We start from the raw sequence: 21884 nt of genomic DNA, 5'->3' as shown, positions 1-21884 counted from the left end.
TTCTACCAAATTTGGTGTCAATCGCTACAACCGTCTCCGAGAAAAATGCGTGTGACGAACAGACAGACAGACAGACGGACAGACAGACAGACAGGCAGACAGACAGTAAACCGATTTTAATAAGGTTTTGTGTTTATACAAAACCTTAAAAAGGAGCAACAATTTCGAACAAGATATAGGATGATGGGGGAAATGCAATGGTGTCGGTACTGTAGGGTTCTAACTGGAGAATAAACCATTTCCGATATGTAGAAATATTTTATGAAGAGTATCGCGATAATTTTGTGGAAATCGCGGATCAGCTCTTTATTTTTCAGCAAGCCTACATAGCGACAAAATCAACGAGCGATACCACGGCCGTCTGGTTGTGGATAAAATCCGGCACAATAGGTTGCGGTGGGCGGGTCACCTAATCTGTATGGATGAGGATGATCCATTCCGGAAAGTCTATAAAGGCAATATCTATGGTAGAAAAAGAAGATGAGGCAGACCCTGTCTGAGGTGGAGCGATGGCATAGGTCAGGACGCCAGACAGCTTTTAGGTATATCGAATTGGTGGAACTCGGCGCAAAACCGAGGTGTCTGGATTTCCGTACTGAGGCAGTCCTAGAGCGGATACCGGTTGTTGCACCATTGATGGTGATGATGAAGATAGTGCAAAGGTTGTTAAGCAATACTTCCCGTAGCAACAAATTGGAGTACCGGAAATTGTTGGGACATCTAGTCCAAATTGTTTACGCTTAATCGGAAAAAATTTAGCCCCCACAGGAATTATATATGTAGTGACCAATATCTCCTAGGTGGAATATAGCGCATCAACGACGCCTATGTGTCTGTTTGACGAAATGCGCTTTATCCCTCTCTTCCTGAGAAGCCCATACTCTTCTTCTGAGGTTCAACGCTGTATGCTTTTAGTGCAACTCCCTTCCTTAAAATGTGACCTATTTACTTCCACAACCTTTAATTAGTACATCTAAGGGCACCTGGCTCGTGTGCCGACTCAGCTCATTGTTCGAGATTATCTCAGGCGAGTGTATATCGCTGACATGGTGGAGATAACTGTTAACGAAGGTCCCAAGCCATATGCGTCCTCCAACGGCACAGACAGAGCATTGGCATGGAACGATTTTGACGTTGGTGGTTTTAAACAAAACAACAAAGGTGAATCTAACATTTTTAATGCGTAGGATGACAACCAGTTTGGTACCACAGTCGATAGGAACAACGTTACCAGGATAGACAAATTAATCGATACCCTCGATATTCTGATACAGATAGAAAAGGTACAATGACCCTCGAACTGGCAACATTGGTTTCGTTGGTGTTTATCTTCAGTCCAACTCAATTTTCCTCTCTTTAGAAATCCATAGCTATTTAGCCAAGACCCCTTACACCTTGAGCGAGCAAGCAAATGTTAGATATCATCAACGTTTCGGCGTATTTGAGAAAATATGTGGCAGTCACTTGGGGATCTCCGTGCCTTCCGGACAATATGGTAAACGCCACTGATAACAAGTAGGAATAGTATCGTCACTTTGAACTTTAAATTCCTCAAAAATTTTACCTTAATGCAGCAGGCAACATTTTGCGCCATCATATGTCTGCTCACGTTATCGAAAGTCCTCAAATCGAAAGAGCAGGTGAAGAGGAGATCATTTGATGTATTAAGGTACAGTAATTTCACGGGAAATATACAATTTGAACCTATTTAACTTCGTTAACAATAGTACGATTTCTACCAAACTTTTCAGTGTGATGTTCTATATTAAAGCGTATACAGTTATAACAAATACAAATGCACTCATAGGAGAGACTGACGCCAAGAAGTTATAAATACGCTATTTACTTAGTGCTGCAAGATTACATTAGGAAATAAAGCGACTAGTTCCTGACCATTAGAGCCTGAGCCTGAAACCTATCATCGTTGGGTTCTACCGTCGAAAAATCTAAAGGAACACGAATTTCGTTTTGAAATTTTTCCACCATATTCTAGGATAGCTAAGTTAACGGTCTGCAATAAAAAAATCGACTATGAAAACCTTTTTATGTGGTTTCCCCCGTAACATAAGTTTCGCAGCGTACAATACGTAAATTGTAATTATGGTATGGTGTGTTATTCGTGGAGGGGAATATATGCATTGATATTTACAAAAGAGTTTGCATACCAACGAATGTTTGTCAAACATTCAAGATATGCCAAGACAATGGCCGAAAATAAAGTGTGAAAAAAACTCTTGTGGTGTTTTCAGTTGTCCGAAGCTATTCGATATCTCCCCCACAATCCCCGGACTGTAATATTATTGACAACCTATGAAATTATGTCGACGATACGTTTCAAGAAGGTCTCATTTCGATCAAAAATACTTGATGGAACATCTTCTCGAATAATGGGGAACAATTCCGCACTCCTTGTATAAAAAGTGAATTATCAAAACAACTAAGCAAGTCGGGAAAACGGAAGCTAGACGCTTCAGGTATAAAAGGATTTGTTTCATCTTATGTGAGAAATTCGCTATGCACAATTTTCCATTCGTACATAGCAAAGAATACAAAATATTCCGCCATGTTTTGCCAAACCCCAAGATTCACATATGTACATACAAATCAACGATATGAATACTGTGTTCACCCTAAATAAACGAACATTGTCTATTACCGCATGACGATGCATGCATATATAAACTCCGCCATACTATTAACATAGTATGCTGGTCCCAAGCCCAGGTAAAGGAGGAGGGTTTGAGGCAACGTATTCTGTACTATCCTCAGTAAAACAAAAATGAAATGCTGAGACCAGGGAAAGAGATAAATAAAGTATAGTTGGAGAGTCTCTTGGTGACAGGTCCTGCGACAGGCCGACCAAGCAAATCCATACAATGTCGTTACAAATATGATGATCGGATTGAGTCACAAGCCGCGGAGAAATGCTAGGGCGTCCACCTCAGTCGACGCGGCAGGACGGTTCCCGGTCCTGTCGAGAAATGGGCAAGGGTTCTTGATGCATGGATGGCGTCAGGACGTAAGCAAGTTAGCTCGAACAAAACAAATACGTGTCTGCACGCTAAATGTTGACACCCTAACTGGAAAGACCGAGGAACTCGCAAAGGCCCTTCGGAAAAGGCGTATTGATATCTGCGCTCTGCAAGAAACCCGATGGTCTGGTGCCAAAAGCTGCGACATTGAACGCGAGCACGGTAAAAATAGCTATAAACTTCTCTATTTTGGTAACCCACACACTCAATATGGTGTTGGCATTACCATCTCAGAGGGTTTCCGTGATGCCATTAAAGAAGTCGAACGATTTGATGATTGGCTGATGAAGCTCACCATTATATCAGCTGATCGAACTATTCACTTCTTCACTGCATACGCACCACATACAGGTCGACCTGATGCCGAGAAAGATGCCTTCTGGCAACTTTTCGATGAAAAGGCTTGTCATGTGGCTGCTGACGACTATATTATCATTGCCGGCGACCTTATTGGTCATGTGGGTGAAAAGGCAGACGGTAACAGGTGTCATGGGGGAAAGGGGTTCGGAGTACGTAACGAGAGTGGCGAGCGTATACTCGATTTTGCGGACAGCCATGACCTTGTACTTATGAATACATGATTCATCAAACGATTGTCTTATCTTCCTACATTTTATAGTGGGAGCAATAAAACGCAAATCGACTATATTCTCATAAGACGCCAACACTTTACTACTGTCTTTGATTGCAAAGTCGTTCCCTATGAGACCATCGCACCTCAACATCGGCCGTTGATTGCCGTCCTGCGAATTAAACCACCGATAAAACAGTGCGAGGAACGTACTGGCCCGCGGCGAAGAAAGAAGAAACGATCTCACTCATACGACTGCCGACCATTACGAATGTCCGTGAAAGGAAACTCCTTTTCCACAAGTTTCTCGATGAAGAAACGCTCGCCTATGGACTCCCCGCCTTATTTTCACTAATGATGGAAATTACTTCTATGTTCGAATTTTCGTCCGATCCGGTTAATTTCACATACCATGAAGATTTTTGAACGCATTCTTGTCAACCGTATCCGCGAAATCGTTGAAATAATCGTGAATCAAGCCGGATTTGTCAAAAACTGCGGAACTACTGACGCAATACACGCTGCGCGGTTACTCATGGAGAAACACCGTGAGAAGCATTGCCCTCTTTACATTGTATTTCTGGATCTAGAGAAAGCGTTTGACCGTGTGCCACACGAACTCATCTGGTATGTTCTACGACAAGACTCTACCACGATCCGAAAAGTAAAGTTCCAAGTATGGCGGGTATATCAAAACCGCTTGGTGTCTCTTTCGGTGTTCATCAAGGAAGCGCCCTCTCACCACTCCTCTTTGTTCTTGTTATGGACACCGCCACACGGGATTACCAACGTCCAGCGCCCTACACACTGTTTTTGCAGATGATGTTTTCCTAGTATCTGATAGCAAAAATGATCTCGAGCAACTTGTCCAAAAATGGAATGATCGCCTCATACAACACGGTCTCAGATTGAATCTAAACAAAACTGACTTTTTGACGACCGATCCCCATGAAACAGGAACAATCATTGTCAGCGGCAGTGATCTGCCCAGAACTGAGCGATTTAAATAACTTGGGTTAACGCTATCAGCCAATGGAGAACTACGTTATGAAATTGCTTCACGCATTAACGCAACCTGGATGAAGTGGCGTTCCACAACTGGTGTTCTTTATGATCGACGTATTAACGAACATCTTAAATCTAAAATTTACCGGAATGTCGTCCGTCCTTCGTTCTCTATGGTTCTGAGTATTGGCCAACTATAAAAGACAATGAACGACGTCTTGCAGTAATGGAGGCGAAGATGTTACGTTGGACTAGTGGCGTGACACGTTTTGATCACATCCGAAATGAGGATATCTGCGATCGTTATGGGGTTGCTCCGATTGTGGAAAAATTGCGAGAGAAGCGTCTTCGATGGTATGGTTATGTAATTCGTGCTAACAAGAATTCACTTGCCAAGATTGGTCTGAACATCGAAGTCGATGATAAACGACCAAAAGACTGGCCGAAACAATGGTGGTTTGATACGCTGAATGGGGACTTAAAAGCTTCGAGATTGCACCCAGATCAGGCATTCGATAGAGCCAAATGGCGAAACCGATCACGACGAGCCGACCCCGCTTGTAAACGGGAGAAAGGCTGAAGAAAAAGAAGAAGATGCATGCATATATATGTGCGCATTTAAATTGATGTAACGCATCTTCACGCATTTCCACTGTATGTGCATACATATACATATATGTTAGGTATATAAATTAAAAACCGTTGGTTATCAGAACATTATATTGGTTACTACCGCCAAGCTTTATTAGCATATACGTATACATACACATATCTAACTCAGGTAATTGATTCCCACGACCCCGCCATTCATATAGGTTGACTTTATATGATAATAACGTCATACATGTTTTGGGTGCGATAAATTTAGTACGAAACTTTGGCCTTCTATAACTTTGTTAATACTAGTCGGATTGCCTCCAGGATTATGTCCTATATTATCGTCTATGCTGACGTCAAATTTTGTACTCCTGGGAGGAACTTGAGGGGGTTTTCCGGTAAGTTTCGAAAACATGGTTATATACTATTATTAATTTTATTATTGCAGATATCGAAATGGGATATATTTTGAGGCATCACTGTGAATTTTTTTTCAGATTTTTCAGTTGAGTGGGTTCTGAGAACGACACTTGTTTCACTTTTTGGGACATACATTTTGTGCCCTACCTCCCCTCGGTTTCACCCAAGATCAGAAAAAAGATCAGTTTCGAAAAGTATTAATGGAGCTTTTTTATTTGATACCCAACATGATTATGATCTGTCAACAAAATTTACAACCTCTTTTCGCATGTATGGGGAACCCGCTTAAAATTCAACACACGCTGCATGTGAAAGGACACATAGACGACAATTTCTCATCAAATTTCGTAAGAATCGGTTCGGCCGTTTTTGAATAAATCGGGAATGACAGATAAACAGAGAAAAATTGAACCGATTTTAATAAGGTTTTGTGTTTACACAAAAAGGGCTAAGGGGAAGCAAATTCTTCATGAATGGAATTTTGATATTTCAGTCGAATGTCAATTATTCTTGATAATTATGATGTCAGCATCTTATTTGTATGGTTTAGGATGCGGTAAATTCGCAGGAAATTGATAAGTTTGAACTGCTGCAAGTTTTACACTAATAGTCGGATTTTCATGAAACTTGGCATGCATATGCCAGTGCAAAATTTAGTACTCCTAGGGTGAACTTAAGGGGTTTTTCACTAAGTTTCTAAAAGTTGGTAATATACTATTAGTAAGTTTATTTGAGCAGATATCGGAATGGAACATATTTTGAGGCCCAGCTTTCATCTGAGCGCCCTTTCCTGATTTTCTTCGGATTTTTGGGTTGGGTAGTTTCCGAAAATGAGTCCTGTCTCACTTTAAGTGTGTACATTTTGACTCCTTACTCATGCAGTTTGCAATTCACGTCAAAACTAATATCAGTTTCGGAAAGTACTAACTGACCTTTCATTTGATACCCACACGACTATATCCGGTAGAAAAATAATTTTAAATCCACCCTTTGCATGTATGGGGAGGTCCCTTAAAAATTTTTGTCACTCACTGTATCTGTCTACCAAATTTCGTTCGGATCGGTTTAGTAGTTTTGTAGAAAAGTCCGTCTGACAGATAGACAGACAGACAAACAGTGAATCGATTTTAATAAGGGTTTGTTTAACACAAAACCTTAAAAATGGTTGAAATAATGGGGGTCACATAGGAAACCCTCCTAATACAACAAAAAATTAATTTCTGATCTTCTGCCACTGGTCAGTGCAGTGGTGGGTATCATGAATAGTCGACACCGTAGTTCCGCTATTAAATTCGCCATTGTAAAATGGTGGTTAAGAATTACACCATCATTGTAACGAACGGATTATGGTAGCCAGTAAAAATTAGGCATTCCATAAAAAGTGGTTACAAGTGGCTGCTGTAGATTTTCAACATGAAAATACTCAACATTCACATCTACTTTCACCGTGAAAAGGGATATCACCGGAGGTGCGTAGGGGGAATCACATCAGATATAAACGTAATCAATTAAACTTTTTATTATACAAAGAAGCAAAGATAGTTTCCGAACGTAAAGTTATAACGTATTAAAATAATATAAAATAAAGATACTACGTTTAACAATGATAGGTTCTAGGTGTATTACACAATCATATTTGTATATAACTATATATAATCGTTATGCAAATAAAATGTCATTTCCTTCGTGAACGAATAAAATATAATAATATATCTCCATGTTTCTGGTATATACTCTGGTAAATATGTATAATTTCTATCCTTACTATGCTAGTGATGATGGTCGAGAGTGCTTATCTATATGTTTAGTGTTTAGATGCGTAATTTGTCTTATACTTCGTAAAAAGTAAATCTAGTCATAGTATACATGAGGGAGAATTAGAGTTAGTAGGAAGTAGCAGTTCAGTTTACCAACTAATATTGCATGTATATAATTGAATCGAATATAAGAAAGTCGCGGATTTAAGGCGAATATCGTGCTTACGCATGTTTCTCTCTTGGACTTGAATTTTTTTTCTCATTACACTTCAAAGGCGGAGACACACACAGGCGCCCCGTAGGTAAATATCCTGAAAAATAAAGGAAGTTCTCATAACAAGGAGCTTGATTATGTATGCAGGTGACTTAGTCAATATGTATTACAATATTTTTTCTCTCATGCTGGCTTCTCTCCAGTTTGCATCAAATATGCATTTACAATTTATTTTTTTCCTTTTATATTATATCTCGTTTCCTTGATCACAGTGTTAGAAGTTGGAATATTCAGAACGATTATCTCTAATGTAAATAATTTTCATTTGTTGTTTTACAATTTTTTTAAAATAGTTTTCTCTGTTGAACCTCCTCTCACTTGGAGTATTCGTTTTTGTCAACTACATCTAGGAAAGAAGTATGTACGCCATAACTACTACATGTTGTGAACAAGTGTCCATTCACCTTCTAACTTTAAGAAAATTACAGATAATCAATTCATTTCTTGCGCCTAAATAATTAACAGATATGAGTATAAAGGGGAACATTCCGAACGACGTCACTGTGCGCTTCTTTTCTCCGTGCTAACCAGTTCAGTGTTTAAATAAGAGTGTAACGATTTTCTATATATTTGTATATATTTATTTGTTTCGTAGTAACAGAAAGTTTATAGAGTCATTACATATAAATTACTTTTGGATATACAAGTTTTAAATTCTTTAATTAAATAATCTCACGTGCGTACCTAACGTTTCGGTTTTATTCTCTTCAAATCGGAAGGACGATATTCTGGATATCCTTTCACATTGCATTCAAACTGGATTTGTCATTTTTTGGTTATATTTAGCCTTAATTGGGCCAGGCTTGTGTGGTTCCACTCAATAATGGATTGCTTTTCTTTTAAAATCGCTACTGACCCAGATATCTTCCGCGCTATGTACTCAAATATTTATTCAGAGAGTTGCCTCAGGAAATAATTTGAATAAACAACGCTCTATATCTCCATGAATTTGTTACATCATTTCGTTAGACACCACTTCCAGCCATTATTTATTTTCCGTTCTCTTGAGAAACAAAGTCAAAAGAAAATATGTCACAAATTGAGGGGACCGTAATGATTTTCTAATAGAAAAATTGTATGTTGGCATTGTTTTCTACTTTTCTCGTGTTATCCTGAGGCGGAAGGACAGCTTTATCTACTTTTGCTTTCTTGCTGCTACTGCTATTGACGCTCTGCTAATTCCGGGAACGCTCCACAGACAGAAGCTCATCGACGGCTGAATCCATCCACCGTTGAAATTACTGCGGGGATTTGCTGCCACCATCCAACGATGGCCGTAAAACCAAGCATCCTTCAACCCAAAAGTTCGGTCTATTTAGCATATTTTGCCACAAGGAAAGTTCCTTCCCAGTAGCATCCATCCAGTCCACCGACTTGGCGTAGTGTTTGCCTGGAAACGAGACGAAAGGAAAAGATTAGTGAGAAACGAACAATAAGTTGAAGTGTGTTCGCCGCGCGAGGGATAGCGATGACGATGATGAAAATTAATAAAATTAGGATGAAAATTTCAAGCAACCTGGCTTAAACTTTTTCTCGCCGAAAAGGAGCCACAAGATATTCGTGGAGGGGGGGGGGGGGCGTTTCGTTCAAGTGGAGTTAAGTGCACTTCGAGTTAATTCAATGCCTTTTCCAGCCTCGCTCATAAGCCAAGTTTGCGCTCTACAGAACAGTGTGGTTATAAATATTTTAATGCGACTAATAAGCTGTGTGGGAATCCTCTGCGTTGGTACGTAGCTAGAAGGAAATTTATTCTCAGGATAACGCACATTTCGAACGAATTTGAGGAGTTATCTATGAGTTCTTTCCCATTTTGTTTTCTAAGCGGATTAATTGGAGCACGTCGTTATTTTTTATCTTAGCATTGTAAATCTAATTTATCTCGTCGGCCCATTGGAACACAGATAGTAGGATAAAAATGGCGGTATCTGGACGGGAGGGTAATTGGTGAAGGGGGCATCCTTCCTTGGCGCTCCAAATGCGACCATGAGGAGAGTTTGATATGATAAACAGTGACAAGGGACATTTTTACTCTCCGAATATACTCCAATCTTAATGGAAGAACATTTCCATCCTCTTTCATCATGCGAATTCAGTTGTAAATGTGTTTTTGAAACGTGACCTTTTCTTGTCTAATCTCTTACAAAGAAGGGTTTGACGCCCAGGGATTAAATTTGGGGACACGACCGAAATATTTCAATAAGCCTAATAAGCTCATGAGATGAATAGGTGTACTAAGAGCTTTGGAATCGAGTTCATATCTAGTGCAGGTTTGGTCATAGTAATCAGTCTTCGGCAACTGAACCCGTCTTTATCGGTTCAATAAAACTTCGAAATAATCTTAATTGGAATTTATGTGTACAATAATTTGTTTGAAATGACAATCAGCTGCGGTATATTCGCAGAAGCTGTAATTTCTACAACAGCTGGTTGTGTTTTAATCAGATTTATTATTGGGTTACCTACGTAAGAGGAGGACTTTACTCAAATTAAGTATATGAAGACGTGATCCTTCAATGCCAAAAGAAGGCAAACATCTGCATCATCCATGAATATAAGTGCTTGCCTTTGTGGAGTAAAGATTGTCGCTCATTCCAACAATGGATTTTGAAGTTCATTGTTTAAATTCAGTTATTTAACCATCTTCCGGCTCTCTGCGAAAATTGGGCCACCTCTAAATGAAGTCCCAGAAAATCGTAACTTTTGAATATTTCCCTTTTCGTGGCTTCGCTAGGCAGTGGCATTAGCTTCTTGAGTCTACCAACTGGTATCTTTCGCCCACAGAATAATTTAAACACATTGAGATTGTATGTGAAGAGAATCTTAAGTAATGAATCCAAGTGGCTTTAAAAATGAAATGCAAAACAATTATAATTAAAGACTAGTAGTAAATTGATGTGGAAAGAAAAGGATAATTGAACTGGTTAAAGATATACACAATATCTTTTGAAAAAAACTTGGGACGTTAAGGAGAATAACTGAAGATGGTATCATATAATCTCCTAGCCGGGGCAGCGGCAATACGCGCAAAAAGCGTAAAAAAACACATCTTTGATGTGTAACGGTTTGTTGTGCTCTACACTAGGGCATACATCTAAGTGCAACTGCAGAGATTAAAAGCAGTATACCGGGAGGTGATCAAATGAGCAAAAGAGATCTTAATGAAGCTGATCCTCCCCATAGGAATACTAATATGAAAACGGGAAAGAAAGCAGTTCGAACGCAGCAGCATCCACATTTGTGACCGCGACCGTAGGAGATTTCATTCTGTAGGAATGTCTGTGGAAAAAATGTTGGAAGCTGGAGCCAAGGTTTAATTACCAAGGTTTTCGGGGTGGGATATTAGTTCTGGCTTGTCGATGAGAACAAGGGCACTGCTGTACCACCTAATACGGCAATTCTCAAAGCAATCGATCGTGAGGAGGCTGAGTTTTTGACAGAAGAGTGTGGGGGAAACATGTGACTCACTGACCGCGGTATACGCTTCTAACTATTCTCCATTACATATAATACTACGCTAATGTATAAAAATATAAAGGTTTTCGCTGCAAGAGTGACAAAACTGCAAGACTGTCCCTATATTTTTCAGATGCTTCAACAAAATACTGGATCAATTAAGGCGGGATCTTCTACGATAGAGGACCCAAAAGGCCGGTAGCCTGTGTCGTGATGTGCAAATTTATAGAAGCAGCCATGGTAAGGCAATTCTGTTTACAAGTTGTTGCAGTCATCTTAAAATACTAGGTTAACAGCAAAAGGAGACGAGCGCTAGTTCCCTCTGTGTACTTGACCTATTATTTTTTGTGTCTTCCGCCGGCGCAAGAGCTAAGGGATCTGGTACCGTATGCAGGATCACGTGATCTTGAAATTTTAACAGAGGAGAGAAGTTGTTTGATTTCATTATTTCAGTTGGTCTCATTACTGTCGCCTAAAGGAATTGGAGTAATTGACCTAACAATCTTCACTTCAGAGTTGATTAGAGACTGGCGGGTGCTAAACAAATAAATAGATGGGAATACAGTGCAGCTCCCTAGGCTTCTAAGGACTCCACCGATAGAAGGTCACTGGAAATTCTGCATAGCACACTATTAGAGGGAAACGGATCGTCCTATTTATTACCCGAGGCAAATTTGGTAAAACTCTCCCCTGGTGGCAGCAAGAACGGCAAGAGCTCATGAAATCAATCATACAACTTCTGAATCGCAATATCGCAATTGTAAAAGTAATGAGTATGAAGATTGGTTAAACTTTAGGAACTCCTCGCCTAAATGTAAGAAGTTCGTTCGAAGCGAGACTCCTTTAGAACATACTGTGGGGAACTGGAAGGCAAAAGGGAGATTCAAAGGCTGCGAAGGCTCTTCAAAAGGGATGGATTTTGTAAGTACACCATCCAGAAGAACAAGTAATAGAATTGGGAGGAGGCATGAAACTGAAACACTCTGTGATGTCCCTATAATTGCTGCGCTTCGTGATCTCTCCCGTTTTAAGTATGGGACAGATAATGTCAATCGTCAGGCATTGAATTGCTGTTCCACACCTTGAGCATCACCTGATGAAATGATTTGTGTAGTTAGTCGCCTCCATATTTTACCGGCTCGGCTGTAATTCCATCGGCTTCAGACGATTTGTGATTTAAACCGAAGGATTGCACAGACTGCTTGGTGGTGGCTGCATTTGCCTGTTATCTGCAGTTGGTGGGACCTCAAACCGGTCGATATTTTGGCTGTTGAGTTGAGTTTATTAAAGTACTCAATCCATCGCTACAATATGCACATACGGCCGGATATCAAATTTCTTTCTTGGCTCGGTAGAGTGATCATCGAGGAGTATAAAGCTTCATCCTAGTGACTTGTTGGCAAAACTTTGGTGCCTAGTTCGATTGTTCCCTGTACTTTTCGAGTTCACAGACCTGTTGGTTTTCCCACGCTTTCTTTTTCCATCTGTGAAGTCGTGCCTCCACTCGACGAAGTTCGCGATAGGTCTGTGTGCGTTCTTTGGGAGTGCGGCGTTGCCCGTTCCTTTGTTAGTTTACATTCATCGTCAAATCGAACGTTTGTGACCGTACCAATGATAACTTTTTGCAGATGGTTGTGAAGATCATTTGTCGTTGCTTCATCTCCCGGTTCCCTATTACTGCGATTATTGCCGTATTCATTTCCCCCTTATAGGTAGGTGTTACGGATTCTGTTACGGATGGCTTCCATGGTTGTTATTTGAGCTCAAAGCGCAATTCCAACGAGATACTGGTCCGAGTCTTTATTGGCTGAGAAGTGGCGGCGTTCGATTAGCAAGTGGTCAATCTGATTGAAAGTGGTTCCGTCTGGAGAGGCCCAAGTATGTTTGTTGATCGTTTTTCGTGCAAATGAGGCGCAACACTGCTAGTTCGGTAGTTCTCAACCCTTTGTAATTGGCAGTTTTGCGTAAACTATGGGAGCTAACGTATGGTCTGTATACGGGCTCAGCCTTTACTTAATAATGTATAGTTGCCGTTCAACCCTTGTTGGGCTACAGTGTGTCAACCGCACCTACGCGCCATCGTTCGCGGTTACCTGAAATGTCCTTCAGCTCTCCCCACCCACTCGTGGATTCCCCTACATGGCGTAGCCCGCAACACAATTCCTTGCTTCTCCTTTATGGGTGACCTTTTTACTGCAACTTTCGCCTTCCGATCACAATGCTTATGAGTGCCAGGCCTAGTCGCCGATCAAATTTTTCGATTGTGCCAGGCCTGCATACTCCGAAGATACGACGCAGACAAGTGTTCACGAAGACTTGGAGATTTTGAGCAACAATGGAGTTCACTTTCCATGTGCTACTCCCATATAGTAACATCGAAAGAACACTAGCACAGAACAGCCTTGACCTTGATATTGAGATAATTGCATTTCCATATTTTATACAGGGCAACGAAAGCAAATCTCGTGCTATATCCACAACAACGCTTCCTAAATATACGAATTGATCGATGTCACCGATGCTCTACCTATTAATCCAGATAGGAAAAGTGACAGACTGAGAACCTAGGTTTTGTTGGTGTTTATCATCAGTTCAGCTACACTTGCCTCTCTTTCCACATCCAAAGCCATTTGGCGAAGGTCCATGGCCCGATGAGAAAGCTCACCTTGAAATTTTCCTTCCCTTCTCCTTGCTTACACCCTGCAGAACTCACACAAAATCTATAAGGACATCCTTTATTATTATAGGTTCCAAGGAAGAGTGGGAGCCCGAAAGGTCGCGCCTCCTGAAAATCTCTGGTAGAAAAAACATCTTCTCCCTTGATTGCGACACTCGGGTCTCGAGTTTTCCGATTCAGAGTGTTTGCGTAATGTCGCGTGATACCCTTTTTGCTATCTTGCGCTCCGGTGCGATCCTACGCATCGGTTTAATATATGCCTAAATTTTTTTGATAATAACGCGAGAGGGGAGGAAGTGTCAAAAAGCCAAACACATACATTATTAGGAGGTCTACAATATCTATTAAAATATAAATACAAGAGTAAAATCGAGATTGCCAGAAAAAGTGTTCAATGCATGCGATTGTTGTGAAACAATAAGATTCTGGTCAGAAAATATAAAAATTCATCGTACGTATATTAAGTATTGCTGATACTAACGTACAAAAACATACATATATCTATCTGAATTAGACACTGTGTAATTGATACTGATATACAAATAACTAGCAAAAGCTAAATATGGAAAAGAGATTCGGGCCCCTTCTTATGAGCTCCCTTTGTTGTGATATTGACGAATCGATATATCATGATGATTTCGCACACGTTTTAGAATGCATTAAATTTACACAAAATGAAAAGCTTTCACCTTCTATAACTTTGTTAACAATAATTTGATTTTCTTCCGAAAATTATGTCTTATGCCCTGATACAAATGCCAAATTTTGTACGTTTAGGGTGACCCTTTAGGGGTCATTAGCGACCTTTAACGGGTCGCTTACGATACGGGGTGTGCTCTAGCTGGCAGTATACCCGCGTTCTAAGTAGGAGCCTCGAGAAAGCTTCTGGGTGAAGAGGGAACTGCGAATGACTGGTACACGTCGGAACACACTGGGAGTCTCCGGAGCCGGCGATAACTCTCTGTCGACGTCGACGGGATGATGTGAGGGTAGCTCTACCAAGGTGGTAGTTGGGACGTGTATCAGGAGCCAGCCCCTTGGGGCCCTGGTCGGGTAGTGTGCATTGAACCGGTGTTAGTAGACCGCGTTGCCAAGAGCGAGCGCTGATTCGTCCGTGAATTCCCGGATCAGCTAAGCGTAGGTCAGGCCTCAGGGAACTGGGGTAGGGGCTGTGTCCCCGAGGGTACACCCGTTCCTGACTATTGCCGTCCGCTCCCTTGCACACGATGCGCTGGTGACTTTTTCATGGAGATAAACATAAATTAATAAAAAAAAAGCTGAGTGTGTTTGGGCGAAGCACAAAAATGCGTCGTTTACCGTAGCGATCAGCGAAAGAGGTAGCAAGGGCTGACATACCCGATGTGACACTGGGGCACCCAAATAAAGAGGAAGCCTTGGCAGGTGGCGCGATTGGCCGTGCGGAGATGGCAACTCCAATACCTTGTAGTGCCCCTGTTTCGGAGGACGGCTCGGTCAGAATCGCTAGTCCTGAGCAAATGGATTCGGACACGGGCCGAGTAGAAGCGCAGTCGACCGTCCTAGGCTCATCAGGAAATGCGCAGCAGTGATGAAGCGTGTGCAGTCGGCAATGTTCCATCAGAGGAACGTCAGCAAAAGCATCAAAAACGGGCTGATGGAACTGGAGGAACTATTGGACCGCATCTCCTTCTATAGGCTATAAGTTTGTCATCCGGAAAATCGGGGCTCTGCGGAGGCCCTGCATACTAAGCACCGACCAGATGGATCGCATTGTGCGGGCATTGTTCCCCAGACACCCTGTGTAGGTTGATGTGAATAGCGCGGAAAGCGTCGAGGATTGCCCCGTTTTCACAATGAGAGAGCTCGAGGAAGTTGTTCTCACTATGAAGAACAAGAAGGCGCCAGGCTCTGATGGCATCCCGACAGAAGTTTACAAACTCGCAGCGGACAGAGCTGCAGCTGGAGTCGCGGCCTTGAGTCGGCTAATGGCGAACGTTGGGGACCCTATATCAACTAGGAGACGTCTCCTTATGGGAGCAACGCATTCGGTTCTACTCTATGGCGGGGAGGTATGGGCTGATGGCCTTGACAAGGAGGTGTATCGTAAACGCTGCGAGAGGTGGGACGGCTTTCATCAGTAGCTCTATGCAGACACAGGGAAGCTCTCTCCAGACAACATTGTCAGAGAGATGCTGAAGAGCGCTGGCAGCTGGAATTGTATTGCGCATTATGTTCGGGCTTTTCTTATTGCGAAGAAGATTGAACTCGACCGGCGGAGGCATCGGACGGTAAGGGGTTCCCTTAACTGATAATTTCCTTCCTCCCCTCCCCTCCTGTTGGTGAGGTGAATTTTCTGACTTGAAGGCTCCCAAAGCTGGGAGAGCGGGAGGGCTAGCCCGAAGTCCTCTGATGACGGAGGGGTTTAGTTGGTAGTCCGACAGGGTACTGTTGCGGGAGTCCAACACTCTGTGCGTAAACGCATTCACCTACCCTAATTCCAAAAATAAGGAGGATTACCGGTAAATTTCTAGAATATGGTAATTTACCATTATTAAATTTATTTGAGCAAATTTCGTGACAAGAAAAGCTCCTATGGATGTAGCTTTGATTCTGTTGTTTTTGAAGCTCGCTGACTGTGGCGAGAAACGGAATGTACTCAGACCATTTGTCAGTTTTGCTCCTCGTACAACAAAGCCCGGAGCTTATGAGCAAGGCATGTGTGAATGTCATCTGCACGGGCCGGTGACAAATTGTAGAAAATGCCACTAGACTCGGCATATCTTATAATAAGCCCTACCGAAACTGTAATCCACATTGCATTACCAACTGCAGCTACTGTTAGGCACCTACCACTACGGAGACTATTCTATGGTGACTGTGCTTTTCACTTTATGGCAAGGAAGTTGATACCCTCTACGCTAAATTTTACTCTTTCCCCTTATAACGGCCATGAGATTTGGAGGCCACCACTACCTATCATTGTTATTTAAAACTGGTTCATTGAAAAAATTCCGTTCCTCAAAAATAATTAAACCATTTTTATCGTGTTTCCACAAGTTATTTTAAATAATTTAAACAAAGTTTCATCTCAATTTATTGTCGATTTCTATTCTCATAAAAGCCAAAGAGCAAGCGAACTTTTCAATTCCGTGAGAAATGTATTGTTTGGCTAAGAATGATTACACCACTAACACCATCTTAAGTTATTAATAATTTCTAACCAGAAAGATTTTTCATTTTCCTGTAGCTTTCCATTCTTATTTTGGGTCCGGATTGAATTTCGAGAAACTTCAAGAACATATCAAAGGATGTATGGAAACCTTTTATACTTTGCTCCTTTTTGTATACACGTAGCCTGAATATCCCCGAGCAAAATATTTTAATTATTTTCCTCAGTTTTCTTCCCCTTTCTCCCGACAATCATCGCAGCTATCATTATCATGATCCACATTCAAACCATTTCGAGTCTTCTTCCTTCAAAACATATATTCCTTCGTACGTGCACCTCTATATAATCTTTTCGTTTGAAAATTATCTTCCAGTTTTCCGATCAAAGTCGGAAAATAAACCGAACCGAATAAGTCGACAAAGAACAGAATTTTATTTAGGGTGGGATGGTGGTAAACAAAAGAGGTGTTTTGAATAGTTACCCTCAACGTGACGGATAAATGAGAAGTTACTTTGCTCATGTTATATCAATAATGAGAACGAACATGTTTTTAAGAAGCAGAAGATGGGTTAATACGCGGGGACCCTTTTCTATGTGCCTGGACCTGTTATTATCTTCTTTTCCATGCGTGAAATATCTCAATAAAAAATTAAAATTTAGAAGCTTATTGCGGGCGGGATAAAAACAGTCCGTAGAATGATACGAATCTTTTTAAAATGCTGCATAAAAATAGATTAGAATTTCTGTTTTACTAATCATTGCTGACGAAATAACTACGTATCCAAAGCTTTGCGGCTTTTAAAAATTCCCGAAGTAATCCTTCTGCTTTTATACTAATGTACTTACCGGATCCTAACGAAAAGCGAACACCACCTAAAAATTCATTACTAGCCAATCTATCGTGATCCCAAATCGTCAATTCTAATGCCCTCTCGGACAGTTCCTGGAGCGATACGTCCTCGTAAATAAATGTATAATTCCAAACAGGGTTAATTGTCTTTTTGACGACCGGCGTTTTTTGTTTCGAACTCCGTGTCCTATCCGGAAGTAAGTAGCTGTAAGACAGGGATATTTCAGATTAAACCCCTTCACTAATTTCACATGCAAATTCATTCCACTCACCTTTTACAGAACGCATCGCAGCTTCCATTCGCTTTAACGGGACTCAGATTTTTCGCTTCCTTCACCAGTACATGTAGTTGTCCTTTAGACGAGGAATTCTTCGAACTTGATTTAATGCTACCGAACTTCCGGAGATTAGAGTTGCTTCCCCGCGACGTGCTCTGCTTCGAACTTGAACTATCTGGTGGCACAAATTTCAATCCGACGATAATATCGCCACGATACACAGACAAATCATCGTATGGTTCAGTCTGTGGAGAGATAGGACGAGTGGTGGGGAATAAATTAGGATTTTCTCTTCGTCGTCCATGAATAATGCATTTACTATTGGGGAACTTTATAACTTACCCGCTCCTGTAAAGTGTACCACTGCGACTGGGGATTATCGAATACTTTCCCTTGCAGATTGATGGTCACTTCGCCAAGGAAGTCGTTTCGTCCGAACATATCTGAGTGCCAGACAGTTAGCCATAACGTTCGAGATTCTAGGCTACTGAGCGGCATATGGAACTTGAGCGTTTCCTCGAATACTGGGTTGAGTGTGTGTTTTTTTACTTTTGTTTTTCGTTTTCCACTCTTCGATTTGTCAGGTAGAAGGTAAAGCTGTGGATGAGACAACAGTCCTATTTTAGTACATCTTAGGCTTTTCAAGTTCTGAGTGCTGAAAAGCAGACCGCGATAACCTTTACAGGACGATGGGAATATTTAGTATGATTTGACGTTTACTATTTCGGGGAAAAGGCTTTCTATTGTAGAAATTCGAATTATTCGTTTTCATAAAATATTGCTTAGGAATATCCAATGGTACGTTGCAAGCGATCCGAAGTTCGCATCATACCTATATACGCCCAATAACTCTCCTTTATTGTAAATATTTCAATATTTATGTACATAGCATTTCGGTTACAATGTGCAGAATTGACTGCAATTCACCAGAAAAGAGAGTCATTTACTTTTTCATCAATATCTAAAGTGGCCTTAGAAATGAGATTGTTAATCTTCCTTTTAATTTATCTACAGTGGAACCATGATTAAAACTGACCTTTTGAATGTGCGCACATTAATAACGAAGGCCGCGTTTTGATTAATCGACGGGGCAATTCTGAGGGCGCAAGCTGCCGCAAATAGCAATTTCTTTCCGTACACAAAAAAGTAGGAATGAGACGCCTTTTTTCTTTTCCCGGTTGCAACTTATGGTAATAAAACGCAAAAAAAAACAAAATAAAGAAAATCTTGATTAGGTAATTATGGCCCTACTTGCAAATGCATTCAAGATTACGGCGGTCTGCACTGACCCATAGGGGACCATGCCGCTAGGCTCGGCATACTCTACAACTCGCATTGCCGAAGCTGCGGAGAAGGAAGGGAAACCCTCATGCACTTTCTCTGCGATTGCCCAACTCTGGCTAGAGTCAGGCTGCGGACACTGGGTAAACCATTCTTCGGGGACCTCAGAGAGATTTCTAGCTGCAAGGTCGGAGAGCTGCTTTCCTTCGTGAATGCTACGAGCTGGCTCTGAAGATCCAAACTGACTGGACTCTGCCTCCTTGCTGCCATAACGACAGTCACGGTCGTATGAGTTTGTGGCATCAAAACGGCGCACGAAAGCGCTAATTGGGCTCTTCGGAGCGGCCACTGATACCCACCTACCTACCCATGGCCCTACTTGGAGGGAACCTTGAGATTAGATTCAGGTTTTCTATAGATCCAATTGAAAATCAACCCGCATCATAATGTTGGAAACAGAGTAGGGCATATTTGTATTCTTAAATACGAGTACGAATATATTCGTGCAGGGATATTCTACGACTATGAATACGAATATTCGTTTTCGAATAAGTGAATATTTTCGCATTCACATAAATGAATATGAAGACAGCTGTATTCTTATTACCAAGTGTGAAAACAAATTTATTCTCATTTACGTGTCAGCATACGAATTTTGTTGTGTTTAGGTTTCCAAGTGCGAATACGAATTCTTTTGCATTAAAATGTCAGTATTCCCCTGAATAGCGAATATTAGCAGCAGAGAGCATTTGAAAGTAAAAACATCTCCGCAATGATATTGATTCAATTCAATTTCTGCACGTTATCTGCACATCATCATCGTCACCAACGGTGTAACAACCGGTGTCCTGTCTAGGCCTGCTTTAATAAGGAACTCCAGACACCCCGGTTTTGCGCCGAGGTCCACAATTCGATATGCTTAAAAGCTATCTGGCGTCCTGACTTACGCCATCGCTCCATTTCAGGCAGGGTCTGCCTCGTCTTGTTTTTCTACCATAGATATTGCCCTTACCGACTTTCCGCACTGAATCATCCTCATCTATACGGATTTAGTGGCCGCCCACCGCAACTCGTTGAGCCGAGACGTTTCGAGCGAAACAGTTTTTGTAAGCTGTTGTCTGCACACACACGGGGCGCGGAGTTGATCGTCATAGCTGTTATCGGTTGGGATTTTCAACCCTAGATAGGAGAAATTATCAACGGTCTCAAAGTTGTAGTGTTAAATCTTTATTGTTTTCGTTTGACCAGTGCAATTCGATGTTGTTCGTTCTTCGGTTTTTGGCGCTGACATTGTCACCATGTACTTCATTAATGTGCAGCCTGAGATCTCGCGCCGCATGCTCGATCTGGATGGAGGTAGACTGTACATCTAAGGTCAGTAGTTGGGGGGACTTGAAGAGGATGGTGCATTGCGAAACAGTTTCGCCAGGGCCGCGTTGAAGTCTAATTAATTTCGTCGGGATGCCGAATTTACTTATGGCCGTGTACAGTTTTACCCTGGCTACGGCGTCATAGGCGGCTTTAAAGTTAATGAAAAGATGGAGCAACTGATGTCCATATTCCAACAGTTTTTCCATCGCTTGCCGCAGAGAGAAAATCTGATCTGTGTGCAAACCTGATTTGTTGGAGTGCAGCCTCTTTAGTATGGGACAATGGTGTTCTGGGCGTAAACGGCCATCCGGCCTAGGGAGATCTTGTAGTACTCAGCAACGTGATGCCTCTATAATTACTGAACTAAGTGATATCGCCCTTTTTATGTATGAGACAGATAATTCCATTGTTGCCAATCGTTAGGCATTGATTTGCTGTCCCATACCTTGAGCATCAATTGATGAACCACTTAGTGTACTTAATCGCTTCTATATTTAACCAATTCGGCTGTAATTCCATCGGATCCTTATGGTTTTTAAGTCAGTGTATTGCACGGACTGTTTCTTCTATGCTTGGTGGTGGCAGCATCCGTCGTCTTCAGTTGGCGGAACCTCCAATTCGCCGATATTTTGGTTGTTGAGCAGTTCATCAAAATACTCAACCCATCGCTCCAATATGCCCATTCTGTCGGAAATCAGATTTCCCTCTTTCTCTCGGCAGAATAAGCATTGAGGTGTATAAGGTTTCATCCTGCTGACTTGTTGGTAAAACTTGCGTGCCTGGTGCGGTTGCTCCCTGTACTCTTCGAGTTCACAGACCTATTGGTTCTCCCGGGCTTCTTTCTTCTGTCTGGGAAGTCGCTTCTCCGTCTGGCGGAATTCGTGGTAGGTCTTTGTGCGTGCCCGCGTTCTTTGAGAATGCAACATCACTCTGTCGTCTCAATCGTCAAAGCAGCCGTTCCGACTTTTCTTGCGGCTGGAGCCAAGTGTGATTGTGGCCGTATCAATGATAACGCTCTTCAGGTGGTTACGAATCATTTATTGATGCTTCATCTTCAGGGCATCTGTTACTGCAGTTATTGCGGCATTCATTTTCCCCTTATAGGTCTTACGGTGGGCTGTGTTGTGAATGACTTCATTATTCTCTCGCACGTGATTATCAGAGTGGATT

The 21884-nt window shown here is 41.6% G+C and overlaps 1 protein-coding gene across 3 annotated transcripts in view; it reads right to left on the bottom strand.

Annotated features, from left to right (window-relative positions):
* Positions 1 to 7126: 7126 nt before the first annotated feature.
* LOC119651153 overlaps positions 7127 to 21884 on the bottom strand; it is a 414598-nt gene continuing 399840 nt past the window's right edge. For all 3 annotated transcript variants that reach the window (XM_038054561.1, XM_038054562.1, XM_038054563.1), the window contains 4 exons: positions 18405 to 18659; positions 18057 to 18307; positions 17781 to 17989; positions 7127 to 9046 (listed from right to left, as the gene is read on the bottom strand). In XM_038054561.1, coding sequence (XP_037910489.1) covers positions 8895 to 9046; positions 17781 to 17989; positions 18057 to 18307; positions 18405 to 18659 — 867 coding nt within the window. In that variant the 3' untranslated portion in view covers positions 7127 to 8894. The remainder of the gene's footprint in view (positions 9047 to 17780; positions 17990 to 18056; positions 18308 to 18404; positions 18660 to 21884) is intronic.

Source organism: Hermetia illucens, chromosome 3 (assembly GCF_905115235.1).
Source record: "Hermetia illucens chromosome 3, iHerIll2.2.curated.20191125, whole genome shotgun sequence".
Taxonomy (NCBI): domain Eukaryota; kingdom Metazoa; phylum Arthropoda; class Insecta; order Diptera; family Stratiomyidae; genus Hermetia; species Hermetia illucens.
This window is presented reverse-complemented; position numbering and strand designations above follow the sequence as displayed.